Source organism: Carcharhinus amblyrhynchos, unplaced genomic scaffold (assembly GCF_965287045.1).
Source record: "Carcharhinus amblyrhynchos unplaced genomic scaffold, sCarAmb.v2.hapA chromosome_1290, whole genome shotgun sequence".
NCBI classification, from domain to species: domain Eukaryota; kingdom Metazoa; phylum Chordata; class Chondrichthyes; order Carcharhiniformes; family Carcharhinidae; genus Carcharhinus; species Carcharhinus amblyrhynchos.
The window spans coordinates 11,027-24,400 of record NW_027651030.1 but is presented as its reverse complement, the minus strand read 5'-3'; the positions used below and the strand labels follow the sequence as shown (position 1 = coordinate 24,400).

The following is a 13,374-nucleotide window of genomic DNA, read 5'->3' as shown; positions in this document are numbered from 1 at the left end:
AGGGGAGGGGGAGGAGAGAGAGAGGGCGGAGGGGAGGAGAGAGAGGGAGGGGAAGGAGAGAGGGGAGGAGGGAGGGTAGGAGAGAGGGGGGAGGGAGGAGAGAGGGGAGGGGGAGAGAGGGGAGGGGTAGAGGGGGAGAGAGGGGAGGGAGAGAGGGGAGGGGGAGAGAGGGGAGGGGTAGTGGGGAAGAGAGGGGAGGGGTAGAGGGGGGAGAGAGGGGAGGGGGAGAGAGGGGAGGAAAAGGGGGGAGAGGGGGGCAGAGGGTGAGATGGGGAGGGGAGGAAAAGGGGGGGTAGAAGGGGGAGGGGGAGAGAGGGAAGGGGAGGAGGGGGGAGGAGAGGGGGAGGGGAGGAGTGGGGGAAGGGAGGGGAGTAGAGACGGGGTGAGGGGAGGAGAGTGTGGGACGGGGAAGAGAGAGTGGGAGAGGGGGAAGAGAGAGTGGGAGAGGGGGAAGAGAGAGTGGGAGAGGGTGAAGAGAGTGGGAGAGGGTGAAGAGAGAGTGGGAGAGGGGGAAGAGAGTGTGGGACAGGGGAAGAGAGAGTGGGAGAGGGTGAAGAGAGAGTGGGAGAGGGTGAAGAGAGAGTGGGAGGCAGGGGAGAGAGGGGGAGAGGGGAAGAGAGAGTGGGAGAGGGGGAAGAGAGAGTGGGAGAGGGGGAAGAGAGAGTGGGAGAGGGGGAAGAGAGTGTGGGAGAGGGGAAGAGAGAGGGGGAGAGGGGGAAGAGAGAGGGGGAGGGGAGAGTGGGAGGCGGGGGAGAGAGGGGGAGAGGGGATGAGAGAGGCAGACAAACGGGGAACTGTCGATCAGACAATATTTGAATGTTCAGCAGAATCCTGGATCCTGCTGAAGTGAAGTTTCACTCTGCATCACAATAAGAAATTGCAGAGAGATTCACACACGTTGCAGAAACTAGACAGAGTGACGACTCCTTGGTAGAATTTCCACTCCTGGACACGGGGTGAACTTCAGGAGTTTGGAGATTGAACTGGATGGAGGGTGTGATTTATATCCTATTCCTGGTGCTGTGTAAGTAACCACACCGATTTCCATTAACAAAACTCCCCTGCGGTAACTGAGAATTTAATCTCAACCTCACAGAGAGGGTCAGTGCTGAGGGAGCGCCGCACTGTCAGAGGGTCAGTGCTGAGGGAGTGTCACACTGTCAGAGGGTCAGTGCTGAGGGAGCATTAGATACTGTTACAGTCACAGCGAGGGTGTAGAGAAAGATCAGCTTAATGTGAGGTCGGTCCATTCAAAAGTCTGACAGCAGCAGGGAAGAAGCTGTTCTTGAGTCGGTCGGTACGGGACCTCAGACTTTTGTATCTTTTTCATAAGAACGTAAGAAATAGGAGCAGGAGTAGGCCATCTAGCCCTTCGAGCCTGCCCCGCCATTCAATAAGATCATGGCTGATCTGTCGTGGCTCAGTTCCACATTCCCGCCCTCTCCCCATAACCCTTAATCCCCTCACTTAGCAAAAACCCATCAACCCGCGTCTTAAAAATATTTAGCGAGGCAGCCTCCACCACTTCAACGGGCAGAGAATTCCAGAGATTCACCACCCTTTGAGTGAAGAAGTTCCTCCTCAACTCCGTTCTAAACCGCCCCCCCTTTATCTTGAGGCTGTGCCCCCTAGTCCTACTGTCCTTTCTGAGCGGGAAGAGTCTCTCCACCTCTATCCTATCCATCCCATTCATCATCTTATACGTCTCAATGAGATCTCCCCTCATTCTTCTAAACTCTAACGAGTACAAGCCTAGTTTATTCAGCCTCTCCTCATAGCTCAACCCCCTCAACTCCGGTATCAGCCTAGTAAACCTCCTCTGCACTCCCTCCAAGGCCAAAATATCCTTGCGTAAGTGCGGCACCCAAAACTGCACACAGTACTCCAGCTGCGGCCTCACCAATGCCCTATACAGCCGCAGCAAGACCTCCCTACTTTTATATTCAATCCCCCTCGCTATGAAGGCCAGCATCCCATTCGCCTTCCTGACCACCTGCTGCACCTGCAAGCTGGGTTTTTGCGACTTATGCACAAGGACCCCGAGGTCCCTCTGCACTGTCGCTTGCTGCAGTTTTTCTCCAAGTAAGTAATAATCCTTCCTACCATTATTCCTACCAAAGTGGACCACCTCGCACTTGCCAACATTAAATTCCATTTGCCAGTTCCTGGCCCATTCGCCCAGCCTATCTAGATCCTTCTGCAGATTCTCCACACCCTCCGCACAATTTGCCGTTCCACCAATCTTGGTGTCATCAGCACATTTCGACACCATACACTCGGTTCCCTCCTCCAGATCATCTATATAAATGGTAAATAGCTGAGGTCCCAGCACCGACCCCTGGGGCACTCCACTAGTCACCAACCGCCAATCCAAATAGCACCCATTGACCCCCACTCTCTGCCTCCTATTTGACAGCCAATCCTCTATCCACGCTAACACCCTACCCCCAACTCCATGTCCCTCGACCTTCTGCAATAACCTCTTGTGAGTTACTTTGTCAAACGCCTTCTGAAAATCTAGAAAGACCACATCCACCGGCTCTCCTCTATCCACCGCCCTAGACACATCCTCATAGAACTCCAGTAAATTTGTCAGACACGACTTCCCCTTAACGAAACCGTGCTGCGTCTGCTCTATCAAGCAATTCCCTTCAAGATGCCTCGCTATTTCCTCCTTGATGACGGATTCTAACATTTTACCTACCACAGACGTTAAACTAACCGGCCTATAATTCCCCGCCTTTTGCCTGGCACCCTTCTTAAACAACGGCGTAAAGAAGGTGGGAGAGAGAATGTCCAGGGTGCGCAGGGGGGGTCCTTGATTATACCGGCTGCTTTTCCCCGAGGCAGCAGGAAGTGTAGACAGAGTCAATGGATGGGAGGCTGGTTTGCGTGACAAACTGGGCTACATTCGCAGCAATCAGGGAGAGGCAATAGTCGAGTGATATTATCGCTAGATTATTAATCCAGAAATTCAGCTAATGTTCTGGGGGACCCGGGTTCGAATCCCACCCACAGCAGATGGTGGAATTTGAATTCAATAAAAAATATCTGGGATTAAGAATCTCCTGATGACCCATTGTGGGAAAAACCCATCTGGTTCCCTTTAGGGAAGGAAATCATAAGAACATAAGAACATAAGAAATAGGAGCAGGAGTAGGCCATCTGGCCCTTCGAGCCTGCCCCGCCATTCAATAAGATCATGGCTGATCTGTCGTGGCTCAGTTCCACTTTCCCGCCCTCTCCCCATAACCCTTAATCCCCTCTCTTATCAAAAACCCATCAACCCGCTTCTTAAAAATATTTAGCGAGGCAGCCTCCACCACTTCAACGGGCAGAGAATTCCAGAGATTCACCACCCTTTGAGTGAAGAAGTTCCTCCTCAACTCCGTTCTAAACCGCCCCCCCTTTATCTTGAGGCTGTGTCCCCTAGTCCTACTGTCCTTTCTGAGCGGGAAGAGTCTCTCCACCTCTATCCTATCCATCCCATTCATCATCTTATACGTCTCAATGAGATCTCCCCTCATTCTTCTAAACTCTAACGAGTACAAGCCTAGTTTATTCAGCCTCTCCTCATAGCTCAACCCCCTCAACTCCGGTATCAGCCTAGTAAACCTCCTCTGCACTCCCTCCAAGGCCAAAATATCCTTGCGCAGGTGTGGCGCCCAAAACTGCACACAGTACTCCAGCTGCGGCCTCACCAATGCCCTATACAGCCGCAGCAAGACCTCCCTACTTTTATATTCAATCCCCCTCGCTATGAAGGCCAGCATCCCATTCGCCTTCCTGACCACCTGCTGCACCTGCAAGCTGGGTTTTTGCGACTCATGCACAAGGACCCCGAGGTCCCTCTGCACCGTCGCCTGCTGCAGTTTTTCGCCATGTAAGTAATAGTCCTTCCTACCATTCTTCCTACCAAAGTGGACCACCTCACACTTGCCAACATTAAATTCCATTTGCCAGTTCCTGGCCCATTCGCCCAGCCTATCTAGATCCTTCTGCAGACTCTCCACACCCTCCGCACAATTTGCCTTTCCCCCAATCTTGGTGTCATCGGCAAATTTCGACACCCTACACTCGGTTCCCTCCTCCAGATCATCTATATAAATGGTATAAATATATAAATGGTATAATGGTATAAATCTGCCGTCCTTACCCCGGTCTGGCCTACATGGGACTCCAGAGACACAGCAATGTGGGTGACTCTCAACTGCCCTCCAAGGGGGCAACTAGGGATGGGCAATAAATGCCCCCCAGCCAGTGACCCCCGTGTCCCAGGAATGAATGAAAAACAAGATATTCCCACTGGGAAATCGCCTCCCCAGATATTATAAATAATTCTTGTGTTAACTGTGCAGACTCCACACAGACAGTGACCCAAACCGGGAATCGAACTCTGGTCTCTGGCGCTGTGAGGCAGCAGCACTAACCACTGTGCCATTGTGCTGTCCTGAGTGGTTACTACAGTGGTTAACACTGTTAGCACAGTGCGAGGAACCCGGGTTCGATTCCCAGCTTGGGTCACTGTGTGAAGTCTGCACATTTTACCCGTGTCTGCGTGTTTCCACCTGATGCTCCAGTTGCCTCCCAGACCCCAAAGATGTCCGGGTTAGGAGCTTTGGCCATGCTTAATTGTCCCTTGGTGTCCAAAGATGTGTAGGTTAGGGTGGATTGGCCATGCTAAATTGCCCCTTAGTGTCCAAAGATGTGTAGGTTAGGGTGGATTGGCCATGCTAAATTGTCCCTTAGTGTCCAAAGATGTGTAGGTTAGGGTGGATTGGCCATGCTAAATTGTCCCTTAGTGTCCAAAGATGTGCAGGTTAGGGTGGATTGGCCATGCTAAATTGTCCCTTAGTGTCCAAAGATGTGTAGGTTAGGGTGGATTGGCCATGCTAAATTGTCCCTTAGTGTCCAAAGATGTGTAGGTTAGGGGGATTGGCCATGCTAAATTGCCCCTTAGTGTCCAAAGATGTGTAGGTTAGGGGGATTGGCCATGCTAAATTGTCCCTTAGTGTCCAAAGATGTGTAGGTCAGGGGGATTGGCCATGCTAAATTGTCCCTTAGTGTCCAAAGATGTGTAGGTTAGGGGGATTGGCCATGCTAAATTGTCCCTTAGTGTCCAAAGATGTGTAGGTCAGGGGGATTGGCCATGCTAAATTGTCCCTTAGTGTCCAAAGATGTGTAGGTTAGGGGGATTGGCCATGCTAAATTGTCTCTTAGTGTCCAAAGATGTGTAGGTTAGGGGGATTGGCTATGCTAAATTGCCCCTTAGTGTCCAAAGATGTGTAGGTTAGGGGGATTGGCCATGCTAAATTGTCTCTTAGTGTCCAAAGGTGTGTAGGTTAGGGGGATTGGCCATGCTAAATTGCCCCTTAGTGTCCAAAGATGTGTAGGTTAGGGTGGATTGGCTATGCTAAATTGTCTCTTAGTGTCCAAAGATGTGCAGGTTAGGGGGATTGGCCGTGCTAAATTGTCCCTTAGTGTCCAAAGATGTGTAGGTTAGGGGGATTGGCCATGCTAAATTGCCCCTTAGTGTCCAAAGATGTGTAGGTTAGGGTGGATTGGCCATGCTAAATTGTCCCTTAGTGTCCAAAGATGTGTAGGTTAGGGTGGATTGGCCATGCTAAATTGTCCCTTAGTGTCCAAAGATGTGCAGGTTAGGGTGGATTGGCCATGGTAAATTGTCCCTTAGTGTCCAAAGATGTGTAGGTTAGGGGGATTGGCCATGCTAAATTGCCCCTTAGTGTCCAAAGATGTGTAGGTTAGGGTGGATTGGCCATGCTAAATTGTCCCTTAGTGTCCAAAGATGTGCAGGTTAGGGTGGATTGGCCATGGTAAATTGTCCCTTAGTGTCCAAAGATGTGTAGGTTAGGGGGATTGGCCATGCTAAATTGCCCCTTAGTGTCCAAAGATGTGTAGGTTAGGGTGGATTGGCCATGCTAAATTGTCCCTTAGTGTCCAAAGATGTGCAGGTTAGGGTGGATTGGCCATGCTAAATTGTCCCTTAGTGTCCAAAGATGTGCAGGTTAGGGTGGATTGGCCATGCTAAATTGTCCCTTAGTGTCCAAAGATGTGCAGGTTAGGGTGGGTTGGCCGTGCTAAATTGTCCCTTAGTGTCCAAAGATGTGTAGGTTAGGGGGATTGGCCATGCTAAATTGCCCCTTAGTGTCCAAAGATGTGTAGGTTAGGGTGGATTGGCCATGCTAAATTGTCCCTTAGTGTCCAAAGATGTGTAGGTTACGGGGATTGGCCACGCTAAATTGCCCCTTAGTGTCCAAAGATGTGTAGGTTAGGGGGATTGGCCATGCTAAATTGTCCCTTAGTGTCCAAAGATGTGCAGGTTAGGGTGGATTGGCCATGCTAAATTGTCTCTTAGTGTCTAAAGATGTGTAGGTTAGGGTGGATTGGCCATGCTAAATTGTCCCTTAGTGTCCAAAGATGTGCAGGTTAGGGGGATTGGCCATGCTAAATTGTCCCTTAGTGTCCAAAGATGTGCAGGTTAGGGTGGATTGGCCATGCTAAATTGTCCCTTAGTGTCCAAAGATGTGTAGGTTAGGGTGGATTGGCCATGCTAAATTGTCCCTTAGTGTCCAAAGATGTGTAGGTTAGGGGGATTGGCCATGCTAAATTGCCCCTTAGTGTCCAAAGATGTGTAGGTTAGGGTGGATTGGCCATGCTAAATTGTCCCTTAGTGTCCAAAGATGTGCAGGTTAGGGTGGATTGGCCATGCTAAATTGTCCCTTAGTGTCCAAAGATGTGCAGGTTAGGGTGGATTGGCCGTGCTAAATTGTCCCTTAGTGTCCAAAGATGTGCAGGTTAGGGTGGGTTGGCCGTGCTAAATTGTCCCTTAGTGTCCAAAGATGTGTAGGTTAGGGGGATTGGCCATGCTAAATTGCCCCTTAGTGTCCAAAGATGTGTAGGTTAGGGTGGATTGGCCATGCTAAATTGTCCCTTAGTGTCCAAAGATGTGTAGGTTAGGGTGGATTGGCCATGCTAAATTGTCCCTTAGTGTCCAAAGATGTGTAGGTTACGGGGATTGGCCACGCTAAATTGCCCCTTAGTGTCCAAAGATGTGTAGGTTAGGGGGATTGGCCATGCTAAATTGTCCCTTAGTGTCCAAAGATGTGCAGGTTAGGGTGGATTGGCCATGCTAAATTGTCTCTTAGTGTCTAAAGATGTGTAGGTTAGGGTGGATTGGCCATGCTAAATTGTCCCTTAGTGTGCAAAGATGTGCAGGTTAGGGGGATTGGCCATGCTAAATTGTCCCTTAGTGTCCAAAGATGTGCAGGTTAGGGTGGATTGGCCATGCTAAATTGTCCCTTAGTGTCCAAAGATGTGTAGGTTAGGGTGGATTGGCCATGCTAAATTGTCCCTTAGTGTCCAAAGATGTGTAGGTTAGGGTGGATTGGCTATGCTAAATTGTCTCTTAGTGTCCAAAGATGTGCAGGTTAGGGGGATTGGCCGTGCTAAATTGTCCCTTAGTGTCCAAAGATGTGTAGGTTAGGGGGATTGGCCATGCTAAATTGCCCCTTAGTGTCCAAAGATGTGTAGGTTAGGGTGGATTGGCCATGCTAAATTGTCCCTTAGTGTCCAAAGATCTGTAGGTTAGGGTGGATTGGCCATGCTAAATTGTCCCTTAGTGTCCAAAGATGTGCAGGTTAGGGTGGATTGGCCATGGTAAATTGTCCCTTAGTGTCCAAAGATGTGTAGGTTAGGGGGATTGGCCATGCTAAATTGCCCCTTAGTGTCCAAAGATGTGTAGGTTAGGGTGGATTGGCCATGCTAAATTGTCCCTTAGTGTCCAAAGATGTGCAGGTTAGGGTGGATTGGCCATGGTAAATTGTCCCTTAGTGTCCAAAGATGTGTAGGTTAGGGGGATTGGCCATGTTAAATTGCCCCTTAGTGTCCAAAGATGTGTAGGTTAGGGTGGATTGGCCATGCTAAATTGTCCCTTAGTGTCCAAAGATGTGCAGGTTAGGGTGGATTGGCCATGCTAAATTGTCCCTTAGTGTCCAAAGATGTGCAGGTTAGGGTGGATTGGCCGTGCTAAATTGTCCCTTAGTGTCCAAAGATGTGCAGGTTAGGGTGGGTTGGCCGTGCTAAATTGTCCCTTAGTGTCCAAAGATGTGTAGGTTAGGGGGATTGGCCATGCTAAATTGCCCCTTAGTGTCCAAAGATGTGTAGGTTAGGGTGGATTGGCCATGCTAAATTGTCCCTTAGTGTCCAAAGATGTGTAGGTTAGGGTGGATTGGCCATGCTAAATTGTCCCTGAGTGTCCAAAGATGTGTAGGTTACGGGGATTGGCCACGCTAAATTGCCCCTTAGTGTCCAAAGATGTGTAGGTTAGGGGGATTGGCCATGCTAAATTGTCCCTTAGTGTCCAAAGATGTGCAGGTTAGGGTGGATTGGCCATGCTAAATTGTCTCTTAGTGTCTAAAGATGTGTAGGTTAGGGTGGATTGGCCATGCTAAATTGTCCCTTAGTGTCCAAAGATGTGCAGGTTAGGGGGATTGGCCATGCTAAATTGTCCCTTAGTGTCCAAAGATGTGCAGGTTAGGGTGGATTGGCCATGCTAAATTGTCCCTTAGTGTCCAAAGATGTGTAGGTTAGGGTGGATTGGCCATGCTAAATTGTCCCTTAGTGTCCAAAGATGTGTAGGTTAGGGGGATTGGCCATGCTAAATTGCCCCTTAGTGTCCAAAGATGTGTAGGTTAGGGTGGATTGGCCATGCTAAATTGTCCCTTAGTGTCCAAAGATGTGCAGGTTAGGGTGGATTGGCCATGGTAAATTGTCCCTTAGTGTCCAAAGATGTGTAGGTTAGGGGGATTGGCCATGCTAAATTGCCCCTTAGTGTCCAAAGATGTGTAGGTTAGGGTGGATTGGCCATGCTAAATTGTCCCTTAGTGTCCAAAGATGTGCAGGTTAGGGTGGATTGGCCATGCTAAATTGTCCCTTAGTGTCCAAAGATGTGCAGGTTAGGGTGGATTGGCCGTGCTAAATTGTCCCTTAGTGTCCAAAGATGTGCAGGTTAGGGTGGGTTGGCCGTGCTAAATTGTCCCTTAGTGTCCAAAGATGTGTAGGTTAGTGGGATTGGCCATGCTAAATTGCCCCTTAGTGTCCAAAGATGTGTAGGTTAGGGTGGATTGGCCATGCTAAATTGTCCCTTAGTGTCCAAAGATGTGTAGGTTAGGGTGGATTGGCCATGCTAAATTGTCCCTTAGTGTCCAAAGATGTGTAGGTTACGGGGATTGGCCACGCTAAATTGCCCCTTAGTGTCCAAAGATGTGTAGGTTAGGGGGATTGGCCATGCTAAATTGTCCCTTAGTGTCCAAAGATGTGCAGGTTAGGGTGGATTGGCCATGCTAAATTGTCTCTTAGTGTCTAAAGATGTGTAGGTTAGGGTGGATTGGCCATGCTAAATTGTCCCTTAGTGTGCAAAGATGTGCAGGTTAGGGTGGATTGGCCATGCTAAATTGTCCCTTAGTGTCCAAAGATGTGCAGGTTAGGGTGGATTGGCCATGCTAATTTGTCCCTTAGTGTCCAAAGATGTGTAGGTTAGGGTGGATTGGCCATGCTAAATTGTCCCTTAGTGTCCAAAGATGTGTAGGTTAGGGTGGATTGGCCATGCTAAATTGTCCCTTAGTGTCCAAAGATGTGTAGGTTAGGGTGGATTGGCCATGCTAAATTGTCTCTTAGTGTCCAAAGATGTGTAGGTTAGGGTGGATTGGCCGTGCTAAATTGCCCCTTAGTGTCCAAAGATGTGCAGGTTAGGGGGATTGGCCATGCTAAATTGCCCTTAATGTCAGGGGGATGAGCAGGGTAAATGAGTGGGGTTATGGGAATAGGGCCTGGGTGGGATTGTTGATGGTGCAGATTCGATGGGCTGAATGGCCTCCTTGTGGACTGTCGATTCTCTGTGGTTAGGACAGTTGGAAATGCCATCTCTGTCTTTCTGATTGGCAGCTTGGGATGTCGCTGATCCCTCAGTCAGCGATGGTGGGCGTTGCGGAGATCCACGCACGAGCAAACATCTGAACATGGTGGAGAACTCCGCTGCGTTCTATTTCTCCCAGACAGAGGCTCAGGACAAGATGGCAGCCAAGTGTTTAAAGACAGAGCTGACCAAGACAGGGTTAACTTCGGTCTGGAACTCAGCCAACGAATCCTGGAGGGGGCGGAATCTCCCCATTCCCCAGGGTCTTCGCGAGGAGCACATGGTCGCGGTGACGGCCTACACCCACAATGGGTCTTTGTACCGTATCTTCAACAACCAGACTGAATACTTGGGCCACATTGACCAATACAACACCAATTTCCAGCTCAAGAGTTTTCACTACCTCCTGACCATCGCTGTCCAGAACCTGAGGGATTCTTCCGGAAAGTTCCCCGTCTACCGGGGCACCGCCATCTCAATGTTCGGGGAACAGGGCCAAAAGATGAGGTTTGGCAGGTTTGCCTCTACCTCATTCTCGAGGGCTAAGGCCAAGAACTTCGGGACCAAGACTTTATTCACTCTCAACACGATGTACGGCGTTTCGATCCAGAATTACTCCTTCTTCGAGGAGGAGCAGGAGGTCTTGGTGCCCCCCTACGAAAAGTTTGAGATCATCAGGGCTGAAGGGTCGGGAGGACGCTGCAACTTCACCCTCCGCTCCAGGGGGTACGAGGGAGTTGAGGTGGGGTTGGAGGAGGATGGGAATGGATGTCTGAGGGTCTATCTCAAGAGGCATCTTCCCTGGTGGGCTTGGCTCCTGATCACCGTGGTGATCTTGCTCGTTCTGGTTGGGGCAGGAGGTGGTATCTACAAGGTTTGCTGTCAGGATTAGATTCCCCTTTTTCCCACCCCCTCCCTCAACCTCCTGCCACCCTGAACCCCTCATCCTGTGTAGCAAAGAGGCCTTGGACAACTCAACAACCCCCCTCTACCCACATCCCCACCTTAAACACCACCAACTTCACCCCCAGTCCCCCCTCAAACAATCTCCCCCCTCACATCACAACATAGCAAACGATGGGCTGAATGGCCTCCCCCTATTCCTGTGTAACAGGCTGGAGAAGGGGCTGAATGGCCTCCTCCTGTTCCTGTGTAACAGGCTGGAGAAGGGGCTGAATGGCCTCCTCCTGTTCCTGTCTGGGAAATGTTTGATGGGGGGGACAGTGTAGAGGGAGCTTTACTCTGTATCTAACCCCGTGCTGTACCTATCCTGGGAGTGTTTGATGGGGACAGTGTAGAGGGAGCTTTACTCTGCATTTAACCCTGTGCTGTACCTGTCCTGGGAGTGTTTCATGGGGAACAGTGTAGAGGGAGCTTTACTCTGTATCTAACCCCGTGCTGTACCTGTCCTGGGAGTGTTTCATGGGGAACAGTGTAGAGGGAGCTTTACTCTGTATCTAACCCCATTGTGTACCTGTCCTGGGAGTGTGGACAAGTCCCCAGGACCGATGGAATGCATCCGAGGGTTCTGAAAGAAATGGCGGAGGTGATAGTGGATGCCTTGATGATTATTTTCCAAACCTCGCTGGATTCCTGGGAAGTGCCGGAAGATTGGAAAACGGCTAATGTTACGCCGTTGTTTAAGAAGGGTAGCAGGCAAAAGGCAGGGAATTATAGGCCGGTTAGTTTAACGTCTGTTGTGGGTAAAATGCTTGTATCCGTAATCAAGGAGAAAATAGCGAGGCATCTTGAGGAGAATTGTTTGGTAGAGCAGACGCAGCACGGTTTCATTAAGGGGAAGTCGTGTCTGACGAATTTATTGGAATTTTATGAGGATGTGTCTAGTGCGGTGGATAGAGGAGAGCCAGTGGATGTGGTGTTTCTTGATTTTCAGAAGGCGTTTGATAAGGTGCTGCACAAGAGGTTGTTACAGAAGGTCAGGGGGCATGGAGTTGGGGGTAGGGTGTTAGCGTGGATAGAGGATTGGTTGTCAAATAGGAGGCAGAGAGTGGGGGTCAATGGGTGCTATTCGGATTGGCGGTTGGTGACTAGTGGAGTGCCTCAGGGGTCGGTGCTGGGGCCTCAGCTATTTACCATTTATATAGATGATCTGGAGGAGGGAACCGAGTGTATGGTGTCGAAATGTGCTGATGACACCAAGATTGGGGGAATGGCAAATTGTGCGGAGGGTGTGGAGAGTCTGCAGAAGGATCTAGATAGGCTGAGCGAATGGGCCAAGAACTGGCAAATGGGATTTAATGTTGGCAAGTGTGAAGTTGTCCACTTTGGTAGGAATAATGGTAGGAAGGACTATTACTTACGTGGAGAAAAACTGCAGCGTGCGATGGTGCAGAGGGACCTCGGGGTCCTTGTGCATGAGTCGCAAAAACCCAGCCTGCAGGTGCAGCAGGTGGTCAGGAAGGCGAATGGGATGCTGGCCTTCATAGCGAGGGGGATTGAATATAAAAGTAGGGAGGTCTTGCTGCGGCTGTATAGGGCATTGGTGAGGCCGCAGCTGGAGTACTGTGTGCAGTTTTGGTCGCTGCACTTACGCAAGGATATTTTGGCCTTGGAGGGAGTGCAGAGGAGGTTTACTAGGCTGATACCGGAGTTGAGGGGGTTGAGCTATGAGGAGAGGCTGAATAAACTAGGCTTGTACTCGTTAGAGTTTAGAAGAATGAGGGGAGATCTCATTGAGACGTATAAGATGATGAATGGGATGGATAGGATAGAGGTGGAGAGACTCTTCCCGCTCAGAAAGGACAGTAGGACTAGGGGGCACAGCCTCAAGATAAAGGGGGGGCGGTTTAGAACGGAGTTGAGGAGGAACTTCTTCACTCAAAGGGTGGTGAATCTCTGGAATTCTCTGCCCGTTGAAGTGGTGGAGGCTGCCTCGCTAAATATTTTTAAGACGCGGGTTGATGGGTTTTTGATAAGAGAGGGGATTAAGGGTTATGGGGAGAGGGCGGGAAAGTGGAACTGAGACACGACAGATCAGCCATGATCTTATTGAATGGCGGGGCAGGCTCGAAGGGCTAAATGGCCTACTCCTGCTCCTATTTCTTATGTTCTTATATTTGATGGGGGGACAGTATAGAGGGAGCTTTACTCTGTATCTAACCCCGTGCTGTACCTGTCCTGGGAGTGTTTGATGGGGGGACAGTGTAGAGGGAGCTTTACTCTGTATCTAACCCCGTGCTGTACCTGTCCTGGGAGTGTTTGATGGGGAGACAGTGTAGAGGGAGCTTTACTCTGTATCTAACCCCGTGCTGTACCTGTCCTGGGAGTGTTTGATGGGGACAGTGTAGAGGGAGCTTTACTCTGTATCTAACCCCGTGCTGTACCTGTCCTGGGAGTGTTTGATGGGGACAGTGTAGAGGGAGCTTTACTCTGTATCTAACCCCGTGCTGTAATGGGACAGTGCTGGAAAGAAGTGAGTG

The 13,374-nt window shown here is 50.1% G+C and overlaps 1 protein-coding gene across 1 annotated transcript; it reads left to right on the top strand.

The window, feature by feature from the left end:
* Positions 1 to 894: 894 nt before the first annotated feature.
* Positions 895 to 11,135, top strand: LOC145340687 (erythroblast NAD(P)(+)--arginine ADP-ribosyltransferase-like). Its single transcript, XM_080185150.1, has 2 exons — positions 895 to 1,024; positions 9,964 to 11,135. Exons 1-2 carry the CDS (start codon positions 988 to 990, stop codon positions 10,824 to 10,826), a joined length of 900 nt encoding a protein of 299 aa, XP_080041276.1. The 5' UTR covers positions 895 to 987; the 3' UTR covers positions 10,827 to 11,135.
* Positions 11,136 to 13,374: the final 2,239 nt, after the last annotated feature.

What these genes read in the sequence shown, in the direction of transcription:
- LOC145340687 (XM_080185150.1), top strand. Translation starts at nt 988, where the DNA reads ATGGAGGGTGTGATTTATATCCTATTCCTGGTGCTGT. An exon ending in TATCCTATTCCTGGTGCTGT is followed by an intron (nt 1,025 to 9,963) that starts GTAAGTAACCAC and finishes TCTGATTGGCAG; the next exon opens with CTTGGGATGTCGCTGATCCC.